At 40.9% G+C, this 19,692-nt stretch overlaps 1 protein-coding gene across 4 annotated transcripts in view; it reads right to left on the bottom strand.

Moving 5' to 3' along the window:
• Window positions 1-17,658: 17,658 nt before the first annotated feature.
• Window positions 17,659-19,692, bottom strand: part of LOC146575988 (voltage-dependent T-type calcium channel subunit alpha-1I-like) — a 129,240-nt gene continuing 127,206 nt past the window's right edge. For all 4 annotated transcript variants that reach the window (XM_085270942.1, XM_085270943.1, XM_085270944.1 and 1 more), the window contains exon 35: window positions 17,659-19,597. In XM_085270942.1, the coding sequence (XP_085127068.1) occupies window positions 18,872-19,597 (726 nt within the window). In that variant the 3' untranslated portion in view covers window positions 17,659-18,871. The remainder of the gene's footprint in view (window positions 19,598-19,692) is intronic.

The raw sequence follows: 19,692 nt of genomic DNA, 5'->3' as shown, positions 1-19,692 counted from the left end.
ACATGTATTTCACGATTTCAACTGACATAGCAAATAATTCAAATAATTTGGATGTTGCTACTGTGAAGTGAAACATACTCAACTAGAATTCTTCAAACAGATCTGGACATCGATATTTTAAGTCCTTCGTTAAATTGCTCATCTTCTGCGTGTAGTTTTTGGTGCCCCATTCATGGTTTCTCCTGTGCTTGTGTGTTTCTTTCATCCTCCTGTGTCTCTTTAGCATGTAAGGACAGACAAGAACCCCTTTTTAGTTGCAGAAGAAAATTTGATCACATCACTCTGATTTTGGCCTCTTTACACTGGCTTCCAATTGAATTCAGGATCCGTTTTAAAGTCCTTTTATTGGTTTTTAAATCTCTAAATGGTCTGGCACCTGTTTATTTGTCTGACTTGTTGAAGCCCCACGTCCCCACTCCTTCCCTTCGGTCAGCTGAGCAGTTGCTGCTTTCGGTCCCAAATTCATGGCTGAAACTTAGAGGAGACCGAGCGTTCTCTGTTGCTGCGCTTTGGAATAACCTTCCTCTTCATATTAGACAGGTTACATCAGTGCCAGTTTTTAAGTCTTTATTAAAAACCTATTTTTATTCCCTGGCTTTTAACTCTGTGGGTAACTGATATTATTATTGCCTTACAGTCTTAAACACGTGTTTACTAGTATAGGTCCCTCCTAAAGGGAAAGAAGTCCAATTTAAAAATTTGAATAAAATTTACCCGACAAATAGACTCCTTGATGATAGATTCAAAATAGAAACTGGTAATTGTGTATTTTGTGAAACAGAAGAAGAGGATTTGGACCATCTATTGTTTTTGTGCAATTTTATACAAATATTTTGGTTGGATTTTCATACCTGGCTTTATTCCAGTGGGATTCAAATTACCCCATTTACCTTAAATATGATATTGTTTGGCGTGTTGTTGAAAGAAAAAAAAAAGCTAATTATGGTGTTAATGTGTTATTAATCTTGTGCAAGCAATTTATACAAAGCTTGTCGTTTTTATAAGACCAAACCAACACTAGCTTACTGGAGAAACAACTTAAACCTGTTGGTTAAATCTTTGACTTTAGTTAAAAATAAAAAGGCTGCTTTTTTTTTCCTTTTTGGAAGATTTTGATTTAGTGAGTTGATTTAATCTGTTAAATTATATGACCCCATCTTTATATCTTCTTTTTCCTATGTATGAAAGTTGCTAATATGTAAGGAATGTCTATTCTTTGAATGTGTAATATATGGTGCATTTTGTTTGTATGTTGATTTTGCTAATTTAAAAACAAACAAACAAACAAACTAGTATCCGGTTGTTCAGTCTGACGTCACTAGCCGTGTCTGGGTCTAAACTCCGCTGCAGGTCCATATATCAAACGATCACTGTGGCATTACTGAGAGTTGAAAAACTGTCTAAAGTCTTTCATCTTTAATAAAATGATCAGCGTTCTGCTCTACCAGGTGTAACAATTGAGTTTAACATCCAGGCATCCATGAAAACGGAATTTATGACATTTAACAGAGTTAGAAGTTAGCAGGGAGTTAGCTCGCTAGCTTCTATCTAAATACAATATAGCATGTCCTGACTGCGGGGTTTTGGAAACAAATTAAAACATACAGCTTTCTTATCACTTCCAGCATAAATGAAGACAGAAAACTAAACAGCAGTGACGTTTGTAGGGTTACTGAAGTTTGGCTAGCTGGTATATAATGATGTGCTACGTGACCGCTAGCGACATAGCTATGTTAGCATAATATAAACAAGCTAACTTTTTTTTCCACTCGATAAAAGTTAACGTGAGTTTTCTCGGTGGTCAGAAACAAATGTAATCGCATGGCAGGATGCTGTAAAAGGACCAAACTTCAGCCAGGAGAACAACTGAGATAATTCATCCACAATACAAAGTTAGTCATTCATATACTGCAGCATGGGCTGGGCTGTAGTTATATCCTAAGGTTTTAAAAACTGAGCTTAAATAAATGATTAGCGGTAATAAAAGCCGAGGGAGGTCAACAGGGATCACTGACTGTTTTAGGAGCTTTTTGAGATCAAATAGAAGAAAATACATAGCAGTTTTTAAGTCTTTATTAAAAACCTATTTTTATTACCTGCCTTTTAACTCTGTGGGTAACTGATATTATTTATTTATTTTTATTATTATTATTTATTTATTTATTTTTTAAATTTTATTGCTATGTCTGGTTTTATTACTATGTGCGTATTAGTATTGTACAGCACTTTGGTCTACCAGGTGTGTTTTTAAAGTGCTATATAAATAAATAAATGATGATGATGATGATGAAGAAATGCCGCCTTAACGCCAAGACTCACTGAACATGTTGTAACAAAACAAGACGAAACAACACTTGTTGTGTCCCTTAACCTGCTAAGACCTGAACTCTTTAATAGCATGTATTTTTAATTTCTCTTTGCCATTTGGGCTGATTGGGAGCTGATGAATGTAAAAACAAAGAATTACCTGATTTTTTTAAAATAAATTTTTAACTGAGTTTTGTTTCTGGGAAAAATGAGATACATATAAGAGGACATGCGTTTTAAATTTCCATAGAACATGGTTCTATAGAATTTCATGGTTTGATCCAGGAGTTGAGACTGTGTCATGACCACATGTTTCAGGATGTCAGTGGGGCAGTTTGAGCTCTTGTTGGCAGAGTTGGAAACACATCTGAGGGGGCAGGGAACTAATTTCAGAGCATTGTCTAGCTGTTTATCTGAGGATGAATAACATTACTTTACTATTTATATATCCAGTACTAGTGTGGGGTTTGAGCTACAAGGACACTTGCAGCTGTCTGGTAGCTCATTCAGATCTGAAAAATCGAGCTTTGTTTAAAAAGAAAAAAATGAATGAGAAACTCTCCAGCTCTTGTCCTACGTTTATGTGACGCTAGTGTGAGCCTTGATGTCATCAAGAGGTGCTGTATTGTTTAGATAAAACTCCCTCTGTTGTTGAGCTGGCTGGATGGTAACACAAAAACAGGGTTTTCTGACTAAACAGACTGTTACTTTCACAAATATCCACTGATTTGTCTCACTCATATTAGCCACAGATAAACATTGAAATATATTCTTCTTGCAAAGAACTAGATTTGGATTTTGTTTTCCATCACTTACATTGGAAGCACACTAGGAACAGATTTCAGCCAATCTGGACAGAAGGATTGATTACAGCAAGCAATAGCTGTTCAGTATTCATATGGCACCTAATTTTTTATTTTATTTTATTTTATTTATTTATTTATTTATTGCTAGATATTGAAAATGTGATATTTATTGGGTGCTAAACAAAACTTTTGATGGCGATCGCCAGAAAAACAGAGATGCTATTTATTAGATACAAGGTTTAAAGTATACATGCCTGAAGTGAATGACAGGGACACATCAAGTACAATGAATAGATTGATTACGGCACAGCCATATTATATATATATGAATAGCATGTTTTCTTTGTTCCTATTAGTCTTTTTTTTTTCACTATTTCTTGCTCTTTGTCACCTCCCTGCTCGTTAGTCTTGTGTCTGTTTCACATTTTATGTTTTTCCTCCATAACCTTCCTCCCTCTCCCTTCCTCTTCTATACCCCCTTTCTTTGCCCTCTTTCCCTGCTTTAGTGAATGCAGACATGGCAGATGCAATTCCAATATGGATACATCCTGTGCATGAAGTGTTGGCTTCAGTTTCACTTCCTGAGCTCCTGTGGATATACAACATATGTTCAAAAGCTAAATCTGGCCATTTTTTAAAAAGTCACCGGTCAAGTGGCTGTATAGCAGTGTGACACACTCAGTTTTACTTTGCCACACGGATGCTTTTCTGAATGTTTTTGGCATGCTGTCGTCAGTTCTTTCTTTATTTTGCTTCAACCTCATTCATCTTTTCACCTGGCTTTGTCTGCAGCGCAGTCTTTCAGTCTCCATCTGTCTCTTTCGCTCCTTCCTTGCCTCGTACTCACCCACCAAACTAGCTCTGTCTGTCAGTGATATTGTCCTTGTGTAGATGCAGTCACAGCCAGGACAAAAGGCAACATTTGCTACAAAAAAGAGCCAGGATGGCTTCTTGATCCGGCCTTCAACAAAATGCAGGAACATTTGACAATCAACATGTTTGCAGCAAAGATGACGAAGCGTCTCTTTCTTACCCACATGTGCACTCCCACACATCAGCCTCCTAGGTAAACAGGACAGACAGGCTCTCCAGTGGAGAAGAAATGCTTTTCCCAGTGTGGGCCTACATGCTTAGCAGAGTGAATAATTACAGTGATAAAAATGAGGTGATGGAGAAGGGAGATAAAAAAAAACTCGTAAGATTCAACCTGGCGAGGTAAAATTCATAGAGATTAAAGTAAAAGGCACCAAACGAGATAAAAAACACAACTTCCAAGCGCAACCACAACGCATGACAACGTGATATTGCTTCTAAACAGCGCGCTGATTCCGGCGTGTTAGTTTCAACGTGCCTGTGCATTTCCAGATTTTCCAGAAGTCTTACACATTACATGATACGAAAAATAATTGAAATCCAGCCTTGAGAGGTTTTATGGGTATAACAGGAAAAGGTAACATAATTGAGAAACATTTGAAAAGGAAGCACTGAGTAGCATAGAGCAGATGAACTGTAAAAGTGAAGCAAAAGGCCAAAAGAAAGGAGGATTAGGAACATTTGTACATTAATAGTAATTCCTTCACTAGGTTTTATCCTTTCAGAATGACTAAACACATAAGTTAGTAGTTACATTAAATGAGAATTTACCATGGACACCTGGTGCAGTCTCTTTATATATGAGGGCAACAAAAAGTTCACGTTTCTGAACTGCAGTTCTGATTGTAATTAAATGAATAAGCATGATGAAGACTATATCCCATTCCGCATGTATGCATGCAAACTTAAGGTGTTTGAAATTCATGAGCATCTTCATAGTTTGCCCTTCATTGCAACCTTGTGTCACGCGTTATGCAAATTCACGTGTGTCTGAGTTCAAGCTGATGTTCTGCCCCGTACTTTCACTCTCAGTGGGCTCATAGCGCTGCATGCATGAGAGCGTACAGCTGAAAGCTCTTAACACCAAGGCCCAGGTGTAAAAAAAAAAAAATGAAGCTTTTCAAAATGCAACAGGCATCGAACTGAAACGTCATTAAATGCACCTCTGGCATGTTTCAGTAATACTGGCTCAGTATTGCTTCACTTTAACCTGAGACAGAAGGTGGGCTCATGCATATTGATTTAACTATATTCAGTGCATAGAAACACAGTTCAGTCGTACATGTTTACAGCACCGGAGGATGCTGAGATAAGTAAAATGTCAACAAAGCTAAAACCAAGAGGTCCCAGTTTGTAGCACGCCCGACTTTGAAACAACTTTCATGTGCGATTGCTTTGAAGTGCATAATGATTGCCAAGGTTGCCATAATTAAAGGTTCAACTAAATATGAAATAAATACAATGCATGAATAAAAAATAAAACAAAAAACAACTGCCGCCTTTGTTGCTCAGGATGCGCTGTGATGTGGAGAACTTTTTTTATTCACCAGTTATTCATTTAATTAATCTTTTAATCAATTGTTATATGCGTTTCTGTATATTTTTCTTCTGATGCTTTAGCTTCGTTAACAACCATAGAGACTAAAGGTAATGTTTTGCTTGCATGCAGTCATCTGTAGAGTAGGTAAGCAGTGTCAGTGAAAAGATGTAGGACGTTTTAGAAATGTAAAAGATGAAGGACACACTTCCAAAGTATTTCCGATGAAACATCTAATCATTTTCACACTACAGCGAAAGACTTTAGCTTTTTTTTCACAAAATATTTGATTTGGACAAATGAATTACAAGTTTTGGGCAAGTTAAAATCATTTGCAGATTATCTAATGGTTTTCTGAATGTTTTGGGAAATGCAACTGAACTGAGAAATGTGCCAAAGAAACTGAGATAAACAACGACTGCACATTATTCCAAACTTAAGCTTTTATCAGCATTCTTAAGAAAGAAAGAATGAGACTGCACTCAGACATCCTGTGAAACAAAGTCTTCGAAAGGTCACTGTGATTTCAGCTTTTCCATTTACTCATGAAACCGCTACCCAGAAATGTTCGTCTGAAATTATAGCTTGTATTTCCAATCTTTTGGCTCGTCCCCCCCCCCCAAAATCCTCCTTTTGCATGCTGTTTAAAGGCAATATGTGAATGGCTCGAAACTGATATCGTGAGCTTTGCTACATGTGAAAGTAAAGAGATGGAAAACAGTCTGTGTTTATCTAAAATTAATCTCACATGTTGTCATAAGAAAAACACCAAATCGCTTCTAATGCATTAAATTGTGGAAACAAAGGAGACAAGGCAATAACATATACTTAGAAATAAAATATTATATTTAAATTTTGTTGATCTACAGAAAAGAGAAAGAGAAATTGAATAACAAGCTCTATATAAAGGAAGGCCTATGAATAAATACATTTACCCATTTTATAATCATCTTAGTCTTTGAAGAGCTGGATTTGTTTATAGCTCAAAAACCTTTAAGGAAGGCTCCTAGAATTAATAATTTACCCCTGACTTTTGCAAACACTTGGAGCTTTCATTTTTCTCTCAAATCAAACTGATGTTTGTAAAAGAGTGAGGGCATACCATGAAACCGTTCCTGCAAGCGGCATCACACAGTAGATAACCTGCAAAAAGAGCCCAAGTTTTTGTCTCAGTAAACATTTTGATGCCGTCAGGGGACAAGTCCTTGTTCGGTTGCGTTCAAGCAAGACAGCTTAGCAATGCTGTCAATATATCAGTGTACTCTGTAAGTGTGAGTTTCGATGGTAACGACTGCAAATGAACAAGGCTGCCTGGTGCATTTTGAGTCATATGACAAAGTTACCCGTGTGTGGGAGATTGATTGCAAGAGATTGGATAAGATTCACATATGCCTTTCCTGCTTTTGCTGTAATTTGTCAACAGACGCTGTCACTGCGTTACAGAAGAGACTGTTTTGCAGCACTGTGAAGCACAAAGAAAAGTAAAGCAACACAGCTGACACATGCAAAAGCTACATTAGATACAGTCTTTTAATGGTGCGTTGCAAGCGAAAGAAATTGGTGACCTATCAAACTACGCTGCAATTCACAGTACGGCTCAGCTTGCAAAATTCTGCCTGGGAGTGGTACATTTTACATTTTACATGTTTCATTTATTTTATTTTTTTGGCCTTTGCACTACTGTAAAGCTTTCTTTTTCCTGTCAGCAGGACATGTCTGCAGCACAGTCTAACAGAAATATGCAGAAATCATGTTCGACAGGTTAAGACAGTTTGTTTAGCCATGTTGCAATAGGTGGACCTTTTAGGATGTCAGACTATTCAACAGCCACTAAAATAGATTTCGATCAGCATGGGATAGGAATGTAGGAAACATTTGCAATTTCCAATAAATCCTTGTATGCACAAGTGGTTATTTGATATTGTGATTAAACTGCTCACTGATTTGAGAAATAGACCAAAACGTTAAAAATGCTAAGAGAAATGGTATTAAACCCAACAAAGAGATGTTGCAATAAGATACCTGGAGCTCTGTTGCAACATTTTTTGTCATTCTAAACTGCTTTCTCACGTCTTTGTGCACTTAAACCAGCACTATGTAGAACCACTACATACGTAGAACTATACAAAATCGCACATCTCCGGTTTTCACATTCGGTTTTCACATTTAAATACGGCTGTGTTGCCCCACGCTGTGTGTGCCATTTGATGCCGCAGCTACAGACAGAAGAGTAAAAAGGCATCCAACCACTCGACTCAACAATGAGCTTAAACTTACTACATAATTCTGAGTGGGTTTACAGGAGTGGAGACAGATCATCTGGGGCAAATGGAGCAAAGTAAAAGCAGCTGGCTTCAGAAAAATTATGCAGTTAGAAATCCCAATTAATATGTGAGAAAAGAAATGTCAGTCCCAGTCTAAGAAGATCAAATTCCTATAAATTTTTGCCACAGGATCCCAGAAAGAGAACAACTCTGTCCCAAAAATGGACATCAGGGAAGAGCTGGCTCTTACGGAGCCCCGCAAGGGACATGGGAGGAAAAAAAAATTAAGATGAACTTTTGCGAGTTCTCGCAAAACAAACTCAGGATCTCGCAAAACTTTTGCGAGAAAATATACTTTTAAGATATTTTGAGGCGTGAATGTAGTTGTGTAAACATCAAATATCTGCTCGATTTACAAGACATCACATATTTGCAAAAGTGCTCCGACATTTTCGGAGACGTCTAACACCCACCATCGCAAAGCTAACGGGAGGTCGAGACCTACTATAGCCGCGGGGAACACCGCTCTCCCGGCACATCGTGCCTCGACCTCCCGGTCGGCTTCGAGCTGGCGGCCTCCGAATGCGGCAAAAACTTTTGCGAGATCGCGAAACTCGGGATCTCGGAAAAGATTATCTTAATTTTTTTTCCTCCCATGTCCCTTGCGGGGCTCCGTAGGGCACTTATTATAACAAGAATGGAGTCAGAAGGGGTGCCTTACAGTCTTAAACACGTGTTTACTAGTATAGGTCCCTCCTAAAGGGAAAGAAGTCCAATTTAAAAATTTACCCGACAAATAGACTCCTTGATGATAGATTCAAAATAGAAACTGGTAATTGTGTATTTTGTGAAACAGAAGAGGAGGATTTGGACCATCTATTGTTTTTGTGCAATTTTATACAAATATTTTGGTTGGATTTTCATACCTGGCTTTATTCCAGTGGGATTCAAATTACCCCATTTACCTTAAATATGATATTGTTTGGAGTGTTGTTGTAAGAAAAGAAAGCTAATTATGGTGTTAATGTGTTATTAATCTTGTGCAAGCAATTTATACAAAGCTTGTCGTTTTTGTAAGACCAAACCAACACTAGCTTACTGGAGAAACAACTTAAACCTGTTGGTTAAATCTTTGACTTTAGTTAAAGATAAAAAGGCTGCTTTTTTTTTTCCTTTTTGGAAGATTTTGATTTAGTGAGTTGATTTAATCTGTTAAATTATATGACCCCATCTTTATATCTTCTTTTTCCTATGTATGAAAGTTGCTAATATGTAAGGAATGTCTATTCTCTGAATGTGTAATATATGGTGCATTTTGTTTGTATGTTGATCTTGCTAATTTAAAAACAAACAAACAAACTAGTATAGGGCTTTGGAGCGTGATGTCACGGGAGGGGGCGTGACCAGGATTTTTGGTTGAGGCGCCATGTTTCTGGACCAAACAAAGCGCTAGCAAAAGAGGAGCGAAAGCAGACGGATGACACCAGTTAGTACTTGCTGCGTGGTCGGTTGTAATGTTAGATCGCATGACCGGCAAGAGAATAAGCTTGAAAATGGTTTATCTTTTCATTCTTTCCCAACTGGAAGCAACATGAGGCAGCTCACCTAGCGGATGTTACCAAAAGAAGGAGTCTAGCCTGGATAGCAGCTGTGAGATGAGCTGATATCCAGTTCTCTTCCATCTCCAAATATCTGTTGGTGCTCCAGACATTTTCATTCCGGTAAGTTCTAAATATGTTCATATCACTCTTTATAGCCTATTAGTTTTATTTGCGATGCGCTCTAAGGTCATAGCAAATTAGAACAAACATCCTACTTCTGCAAAATCATTTGCAGAACTACATTATATTTATAGAGTTGCTAATTATTTGGCATTATTGCAGGCAAACCAACCTATGAAATGGATGAAACACATCGTGACTGGGTTCCAACGCTACACAAGGGCCACTCCGAAATCCCTGCTTCAAACAAACCACCATGCCAATCAGATTACTTCTTCCATGTGAGGATGAAGAGGTGACCCTTCTGGATAAGATGGTGAAGGTTTGCTGCGTTTTGGTGAACAGTGTGGTAGTAAAACCAGGGAAAAAGGAAACTTGCTCTTGTTAAATACTCTTAAAAGTGTTGTGCTGTGTGTATATATACCAGTAGAGGGGAAAACTCCGACCCTCCTCCTCCTGCTCCCTTTTCTCCTCCTTCTCCTCCAGCAGACATTCATAGTGGAGGGAGGGTCTGTCAGCTACACCCCCCTGGGATCTGCTCCTCCTCTGCCCGAGTACCAACTTTCATATATGGCTGCTCCAATCACCATGCAGCCATCTCATATGTACGGCCAGCCAGGCACAGATAGATAAGGACAGGTGAGACACTCAGACAGTTGTCGTTAGATATTTATTGATAAAGGTGCTTGAACCTGTTGGATGCTTCAGGCTAATGAAAGAAAAACTGTTTTGCTTACATGTTTCTGTGCTGTTTATCATTATTAGTCTTTGAAATGCTGGACTAAGTGTCAGTATTATGGATTTTTGGAGCAGAGGCCAAAGGTCAAAGCAGAATTAAATATCAGTGACAGTGCAGCTGTGGGAGAGAGAGTAAGTGTGTAACTCTGAATACATTTATACATCTGTTAATGTTCTATGCTCTTGTTTGTGCATGTGTACCAGCTGTCCTGTAGTTATGTGTAGCAGCAGTGTGGCTGTGTATTTATACGAGCTGTGTGTTCTGGTGATCTTATATCCACAGTGGAAGTCGCTCTCAAAGAAGGAGCAGAAAAAATATTTTGACGAGGCGGAAACACAAAGATGTCATCACGCCACAGAACAACTATGTATGTCCAAAGTGCCAACATACAGTTCATGCATCTGCCTTTCACTGCACTGAATGATAAAACAGTCACTGCAGAGAGTTTGTATCAGCTCAGGAAAATTCTGATGTGTTTGTTTTTTTAAAAGAGGAAGAGAGTCAGAGATCGCAACTGCACCAAAGGTGAGAGAATATTTCGGGGAATTGTTTTCATGTCAAATGTGATGAAAAAAGTCAAAAATCTATTAAAAAAGAACCATTGTGTTTTTGTTTGTGTCCTCTGAACCTGAAGAGGACGCTCAGCAGGCCAAAACGCCTTGTATGAGGCCAAGTCAAGCAGAGCCCTCTTCTAATTCAGCTATGAAGGAACCGCATCAGCTGGATAGAGTCTGGGTGTGCCAGTGTTACGTCCCCACATAAAATTCAGGAGGCCCAGCTGGGGCCGTAACAGACAGCCACAGACCAGCCAGGTGTTAACACCCTTATCAATCAGAACACAGTACTGGTGCAAATGCCAAACACACTGAACCCGGTCAGTGTGCCTGTGTGCAATGTGCCACAACTTTATTAGTCCCTCCTGCCTCTCATCTGGAGTCCCCTCCATTCACACCACTGATCTCCTCTACTGCACCAAGTTCCTCAAATAGAATCACTCAGCATCATTCCTCTTGGCGGGAAATTCCCTAGACTGGTCCTCAAGAAAATCAAACCAACCCTCATGGATTCATTTGCATCATAGGCCTCCTCTGTGCATTATGCCAATTATCAGATATGCAATGCAGTGAAATCACTCTGTATGCAGAGCATATGCACACAAGGAAGAGCATCAGATATTCTGGATCAGCTGTAAGCGAATGGTTTTCAGTTTTTCTTGTTTTGCAGGTGAAATAAAGATCAGCAACATTTGTTTACCTTCCTGAAGTTCTGTATCACTTAGTTTTTTTCCTGGTGCATATAATCCTAAGACTAAAGACTAAGTAAAGCGCTATACAAATACAGGCTATTTACCATGTGATAGTTGGGGGTTTTAAATCTGGCTGTTGCAAACAGAGCTACAATATGAGAGAACTGTCAGCGCTTGCGTCGAATAAGTCTTTCAAAGCCGTCACTGAGCATTGTTACAGTATTATTTTTCACTATTATCTTACAAAACAGCAGTCCAGGTGTTGAGGAAACCAGTCAATCATCCATCACAATGAAAGCAAAGCAAGGCTAAAACTAGCAATGTCAGTGCTGCTCCCAATCTCCTAGTTTCAGCTGTCACAGCTTCTTTCTCGGCTAATGGCTTTAAGTTGCAGAGAAAAAGTGAAAGAAGCAGGGAGAAGAGTGAGCGGGTGGGAAATGGTGTCTGTGAAGGGATAAGATTTAGGCATTAGCAGTGACAAGTCAGCTACCTTGCAGGCTTCTGTTTGGTGGAACCATAGGCTGCATTCAAACATAGCTGCTGGGATGTCACCCATTGGTTTGTGAAGCCCAATTTGAAGGCTCAGTCACTATAAAAGTTTTTTGGGGGAGCCAGAAATGACCTTGCTAATATAAGGTTTGAAAAACTGTGCTAATTAGTGCTAAATAAAAATAAAACACAGGCTTTTCTCGCACTTAAATGCACAGAAAACCATATCAGGTAAAATCTAAATCCATATTACATTTTCCAAATTCTCCAAAAGACACCACAAGTATGGCTGATGAGCCCTTTTTAGTGGTTCAAATGAGCAAACGTAAAGCCTCATAGACAGCTCCTAGAGATTTCTCGAATGATGTCATGGGCACATTAAGAGTTTTCTGCCATATTGGATGTGATGCAACCACAAGGAACGAACTGGCCATATTTAGCCAGCTGGCTGGTCAGTCATCTCTGGAAGGTGCTGGTTGATTTGGACGCTAGCAGTTTGTCGTGGTCACCTGTCGTTTCTGCATAAGGCAGCCGACTTCTCTGCAAAAACTTTCCAACTACTTGCTGAGCTGTAGTAAAACTTGAAAAAGTGGTGAGGCCAGCGTAGACCTTCAAAGTAAAAGCTATCCATCACATTTCAAAAAGAACAAATTTGACTTCAAAGGTGAGTGGTCTCTGTTTCCAGTTTCTCTAGTGCTTGGAGTGTAGTTTCCAGGTGTCTGTAGACAAGTCAGTGTGTTCCATGTAATCGTCGAATAGCAGCAGTAATCTGTAAGTAAAGCAACTGACGGACAGTTTTAAAAAGTGGTTGGGGAATACACATTGTCAACTAGCAACCAATGGTTGCCAAGATGAGTCTGGCCAGTCTGTAGGCCTGGGACTTTAATAATCAACCTCCAGCAACCAATTGCCAACAAGTTGGAGAATCCATATTTTTGCCTCCCAGCCAGTGGTTGCCAGATGGTTGCAGACTCTCTCGGCCCATGTGACTTCAACCTTACTAACTTCAAAATTGCAGACAAGTTGACATAGCCTGGTTAGCGGTCACATATCTGCAAAACCTCAACGGGCTACAATGCTTTTAGTCTCAGTGAAACTCCAAACTTAAAAAATGTTTAAAAAGGGGTTAATTAGCTATAGACATCAAACTATTTTTGTAAACGCATTAAATTCAGCTGTAAATGTGGGCATTTACAGCCCCTTTAAGCAAGCCTTCAGTTTTTGGCAAAACCCTTCAGTTACTAGGGGTGTGGAGAAAATGGAAAGGCCTGACACACACAAGCACTGATGCAAATTATGTAAAAGTTCATAAAGGCCAGAGAGCTGCCTATTTGAATTAGAGCAGATAGGGAAAAGCGTTGCTACTGTGCCTGTTTAATTCATCCTCTGAAGTCACAGAGCGACGAGCTGGAAAAGAGAAGACAGAGAAAAGAGTGGGCACAAACAACAAAGAGACACTCAAATGAGACAAAACCTAAGAACCAGTTTAGATTTCTGAAAGTTTAAATATTGTCTGGAGATTGATAGCTTTTTTCTTCTGATCTTACACATTCAGCTCATTTTACTGCCACTTTATTCATCGTTTTATTGTGCCACCTTCACAACCTGCCTTTATCTGACTTTCTCCCTCGAGCCTGTGATGCAATCAATGGGTTTGGACAACTCCCATGGGCAGTTAGCCTTGACAGCTGACAGGGGCTGGTTTCAATGCCTGCCCCTGATGTGTGTGCGCACACGCCTGCATGTGCGTGTGTCAGGAAAGACTCAGGTGTGGACTGAGAGTAAAGGATTCAGTGGCTGATGTGATTAGAGAGATGAAAAAAGAGAGAAGTAAGGGAAGTGGACTTCATTTTTACAGTAATAATCCCATACAGCTGCATCAGGAAATGGAATGGCATTCATTTATCATCATTTGCCGAACCTTCAAAGGGAAGAAAAATTTCTCTGCACAATTTTCTGTCTTTTTTCTGTCACATAGAAATGCCCACACTGCTCTCTAACCCATCAGTTTGACTTCTCTCACGACAGCAGCTTGTGGTCTATGTTAGTCCCCTAAAAACAGGCAGTTAGGTCATCTCCTTGCACATCAAAAACATTCTGCTGGCTTACGTGAGTCATTAAGTGACAGAGCATTAAAAACACATCCTAATTGACTTGCTTTTTTTTTTTTTTTTTGGGAATGAAAGGCTTAACACTTCTCTCCTGGGGTAAAAGCAAAAAAAAAAATCTGCAGTTTGAAAACAAGTTGGATGTTGTCAGAAGTCTGTTGTTCCTCCCTTTCTTCCTCCTGCCCAGAGAAAAACTCAGTAATGAGACACATCTTTGTGGATCTTGTTTATCAGTTTGACAAAACTCGGGGGTAAAGATTGCTTTGACGGCACGCCGTTTCTCTCAATTTTTTCGACTACCTTCTGACCTAACGTCTTTGGCAGACAAATTTGAGAAAGATGAGAAAAGATTTTTCCCCCCTTTTTTGAAAAGAACCCCTCACAACCAACTTTAATACATTTCATCCAAGACACTGAAAACAGCTCGACTGAGGTGTTTGGAGCATTTTCTTTCTCATCAGACATACTGTAAATAAAACAAGAGCGAGCTTTGACAGTCTGAAAATCTCCCTTGTCCACAGTGTTCTCATGCTGCACAGAAGCACAGTGAAGTAAAGCAGCAGGTTTCTAGGCGTGGTGAACATTTTGTCTTTCATTTTTGTTTTTTTAACCAAACGAGGCCTGATGTGTCAGGGGACTTGTGCGCTGCCATGGGAAATAATCAATCAAATAAGCACACCAGTCCCCCAAAGGCATGGATATTGACCTTTGGAGTTAATGTTGCAAGAGGCTACTTGCACTCATCTGGCATTGGAAGGAAGCCACACAAAAAGCTGCAAAAATTCCAGATGACAGAACCTGGAGATAACCAAAGCAATGACACTACCACTTGCATCCACACATAGTCTTGGAGACTCGTGCACTTTTGCCACTCGCCACACAAACACACACACACCTCCACTCTCCTGCGGTGACATTTGAAGGACAGGGGCCTGGAGGGAGAACAGGTTTTGAGAGGTTAGATGAGGTGGAGGGGCTGGCTGGTTGAGGGTGTGAGGTAAACAACACCTCTGAGTTCAGCGTGCATGCTTAATGTGCTCTCTCGCGCTGACGGCTCCGCTGGGCAAGACTGCCGATGACAAGCTGTCTGGAGAAGTCTCCTACTCCTGCACCATCTCACTACCTCGGTCTCTCGCGCTGTCTGTTAGCTTTACTCTGTCCAGCTGTCCATGTCGGGTGCAGACAGCTTTTGGTGCAGTCTCGTTGGCTTTGTCTTCCCTGCCTGACACAATCCAACCTCTTTCCTCCTGGCTGTCATACCACAAGCTTAATCATTTAAATGTGGAAAAAAACAAAACACAGGCATAAAAATGAAGACTGGATGTGTGTGATTTTTTACATAAAATGTAATATTTTATCATTTTATAGTTTTTGTTGGAGGAGAAACATCTTTTTTTTGTGACTGATTCTCCAGTGGTCTCATAGCAGCAGTCAGAAACATCCGGGGCATTCCCTTCACCTTTGTACAGTTTTATGAAATGCATACTAACGATATATTCATGATCACTGGCAGCAATGCACACATGCAGATCAAAATACAAAGATATGTACAAACGTGAAGTGTACACTCTTAAGGTGTGTTCAGACTGAAGGTGAAGCAAATTTTGAAGAGACGGACATGACTGCATACAATACAGAGTGTACAGGGGGACGCAGGCTTGATCAAGGCAGCTTGGACTGGAGCAAAAAAACACGTTAGGAAAGATGTGTGCTTTTGCTGAACCTTTGTACTCATAAATATAAAAGGAGACAAGGGGGGTCTTGAACATCAGTCTAAGTGAGAGCTGTAGCACACACACACAGTGCATGAAGGCACACTCTGCTGACGCGCAAATTTGGTGCACTGTTCTGCTTGTTGTATCTGACGTCCGGCGCCTGTAGTGTGTGAGCGCACAGTGCACAAAACACTCAAGCTGTCAAACTTGTGCGAATAAAGCAAGGCGAGAATTTGCTTCGCTTTCTGTCTGAGCACAGCTTTACAGCTATCTTTAAAATTTAAACTAGTGGTTTTTACCCCCCGACCTGAGTTCGTTAACCTCATTTACTCATGTTATCCAATTGGAGCCCATCTCTCTAGCGACTGGTTTTGGAGAGGGCAGAGGTGCTATCCGACCAGTTGGAAGTTTAGACGTGCAGAAGCAAAAACAGACAAAAATGAGTACTGCTGTAATCCGAGGAGATAAAAATCCCATTGACATCATTTACTCAGGGCATACACATAGAACATTTATTGCTGTGTAGTCAGGCTTTAACCTTTGATGCCATATTCACTGACACAAGGATTTGTCTCAGAAAGATAAGAGGATATATCTTTAATGCTAAAACAGCCCTTGGTTGCTTTGTGTTTTTTCCCTCTTCGACCTTTAACCCCGCCAGCTATCCTTACTGACAAACAGGACATTTCAGGAAAAAGGCAAACACTTTACCTGAAGTCACAAACGCACATGCACACACAGTCCCTCACACAGACACACGCGCACACGCAAATGCCTCACTCGTTAATACCCAACACCATATGCTAAAACATAGTCATCAAAGTGATTTTGCATGATAAAAAAGGTCAAACCCTCAGATTTTCTCACATCACCTCATTCCTCTTGAGAAATGGAAAAAAATAAATAAGGTAATGATTGAAACGCCAGGGATAAAACAGTCTACCTCTTAGAAATCAGGCTTAAAGATGAACGTCTCCTTTTTGGATGGAGCAGTTAATCGAGTGGTGGAAGCCAAAAAGACGCCAAGTCTCGTTCCGCTCTTACAGTTTCAGCTTTTCGCATCAAATCTCCGTGCGTGAAAAGTTTGCTACAACATACTATATGTGTGAAAAGATGGGGGGGGGCTGAGTGCATCACTGTGTCGTTTCAAGAATAAGCATACTGTATTGCAATCCCAGAATCATGCTTAAGGAACACTAATGTGCCCGTAATCGATATGTTATGGTGTAACGCTCAAATTAAAGCTTTCATAGAGATGGTGTACGCTGTTTGTGTGGTTTTTTTTGTTGTTGTTTTTTAGCATAGGAGACTAAAAGCAAACAAAGTCCCCTTTTGTGCAGGGAATGTCCGTGAGCTAGACAGTCCCCATGTGGTGAGTGAGTATGGCTGTTCCCACCTCTGGTTGTCCTCTGAGACTCCAACATCTAGAAAAATCAAATCGCGAGGAACCAGCGTTCCCAAGGAGAAATGTGCTGGAGGGAACAATCACTTCAGCGCACAGAGTTTGTTTGAAATTTTTTGCTTCGTTGTTTTATACACTGTCCACACCTTAGAAAAATGTTAGAAAACTTGGAAGCCACTGGCAGACCAAAAAAAGTCCTAGACAACAAAGTCAAAGACACTGCATGGGTTAAACTAAATCGGGACAAATTAACGGCAACACTTGCACGTGCCTATTTTCTTTTCTACAAAAATAGTGGAATAGAAATCACATGGTTATCACCCAACATTGACATGTCAATACACTTCTGTATATAGTTAAAAATCTTGGTTAAATGCAATCCCATCATGCAGTCAAGGACCCTTGCAACACTTTTGTGTGAGGGTGGTTTCTTTTTTTTTTTGTCCATTCGCTTTAAATCCTTAAACGTAGTGAGAGGAAGTGGCGTCAAAAAAGGTGTGTGCTTGAAGTCTCACTTGAGCGAGGGAGCTGCAAACCACATTTTCCAGTGCAGGCGTAGCTGGGCCGCTCACACGACGCTGTTTCTCCTGGCCGCGTCTGTGAAGCTCCATCCAACCTAGCTTTCCGTTTTATACTATATTTCTTCATGTTCACGAGTGAGAGATGCTGGCAAGAGAAAGGAAAATAACCAATTTCACGAATCACTCCATGCACAGTTATACCTCCACAGTCTGTTAATTTATTTCCATTTCCCGGTGCCACTGAAGACCAAGCTGAAAGACGTGCGAAACTTTTCCTCAGTTGATACCTCTCCCCCTGGTTTCAAAAACACAGAGGTGCGGTGCAGCGGTGAGAATGATTTAATTCATTGCCTTAGATACCTGAGGCGGTGCTCTCTCACACACACTCACACACACACACAAACGTGAGCACACATTCCTGAACTTTCCTCCACCCTTCACATTTTACTCTGATCTCAGCAGAAGCTCCTGTGCCAGAGTGAGTAAGACCTGTTGTTTCCGTCTGCCAGAACAGATGGACATCCGCTTTCTGCTTTTCCAGCCAAACAAATGACCTGCCTTCTCCTTGCCCCAGTCTTCCTCCCGCCTTCATATATTCCTCCATCACAAAGCCTCCGCCCGTGTATTTGCCACACTGCCTTGGAGACATAAGCGAATCAAAACACCCTCTGTTGGCATGGATTGCTATTTCTTGTTTGGTTACTTCTGTTTTTGCATTTTTAACCTCAGAGAACCCGAGCCATCAGGAAAAAGGAAATTACAGTCGAGCAACATGAAGATTCTTTGTTGTATCTTTGAGTTCAAACCCTTTTGTATCTCCTTCTGGGTTTGCTGTGTGATCAGAAGCTTCCATGGCCTCCCATACTGGTACAGCCGCCAAGTTGGTGGAAGCTCTTGGACCTTGAAAAGGCCACTTCCACACCAACAGACCATAACCAAAACCACTCCCATAGATAGCACAAAATAGGACATGGGCTTGTCACGAATGTATAGAAATGGGTTAAGGGGGCAAGATGAGGGTTTGGTTTTGGAATCGTGTGTCATCAGACCTTTCTCTCACCGATGAGGCAGAGAGAGCGAGAGGGATAGCAATGAGTTCAGATCCAAGGAATGGAGAGACAAACAAAAAGGAAACATTGGGTTTCATCTGTTTTTTCGACAAGGCCCTACTGTTGTTTGGCTTGAGCTCTTCCCCTTTAGTCCTTGATCTCCATCTCCTATTTCCCCTCTTCCTTCTCCTCTTCTTGTATCAACCCCAGTCCAGGGGTTGGCCAAGAAGCCTTGGGGGTCCATAAGCTCCAGACCCATAATCTCCCTACGACCCTCCCTGCTCCGGGAAGACAGCAGCATCCCCCCTTGGTCCAGGCTGCCTGTGCTGTTGCACTTCTTTACTGCTCCTCCTGGGTACACCAGGGAGCTGGGTGATAGCAGTGATGTCAGCGACAAGCTGCTAAGTGTCTCTGACAAGTGTTCACTGTTGCCTGCTTGGCTGGAGCCACAACCGCCAATAGACGATCCAATCCCTATGCCCAGGTCCTCATCTGAAGGGTCGATCGAGTCATCGCGGGTGTACCCAGGGCTGGTGCTGCCACGCCCGCTGCTCTGACTCCGCTGGTGACCCCTGGTGGCCAGAAGGGTTAAACCAGACGATGGGCTCGGTCTTGGTCTCAGGGTCTGGACTGGGGAAGAAATGGAGGTGGTGTCCTCAGGCAGAGGGAGAGGACACATAAGCGGCAATGGAGCTGATGACAGTGGAAAGTCTAAGTTCTGAGGTGGGGACACACTGAAGCTCAGTCCTTCTTCCAAGGTGGTCTGAAGGCTGCCTTCAGAGCTGCCTGTAGCGAGGGACGAATCACTGTGGGAAGGGTACTGAGGGAGATAAGAGACAGAGTGGAGAGAGATAATGAGCTCATCAATCCAACTCTCTTTTTCATTAAGACTTGTAACAGTACTGATTACAAGCC

The sequence above is a fragment of the Mchenga conophoros genome, linkage group LG4 (assembly GCF_057382185.1).
Source record: "Mchenga conophoros isolate Kocher_MC1m ecotype Shallow Benthic linkage group LG4, M_conophoros_male_GT1.1, whole genome shotgun sequence".
NCBI lineage: Eukaryota > Metazoa > Chordata > Actinopteri > Cichliformes > Cichlidae > Mchenga > Mchenga conophoros.
Note: the sequence above shows the minus strand (reverse complement) of the source record. Positions and strands in the feature narration are given on the sequence as shown.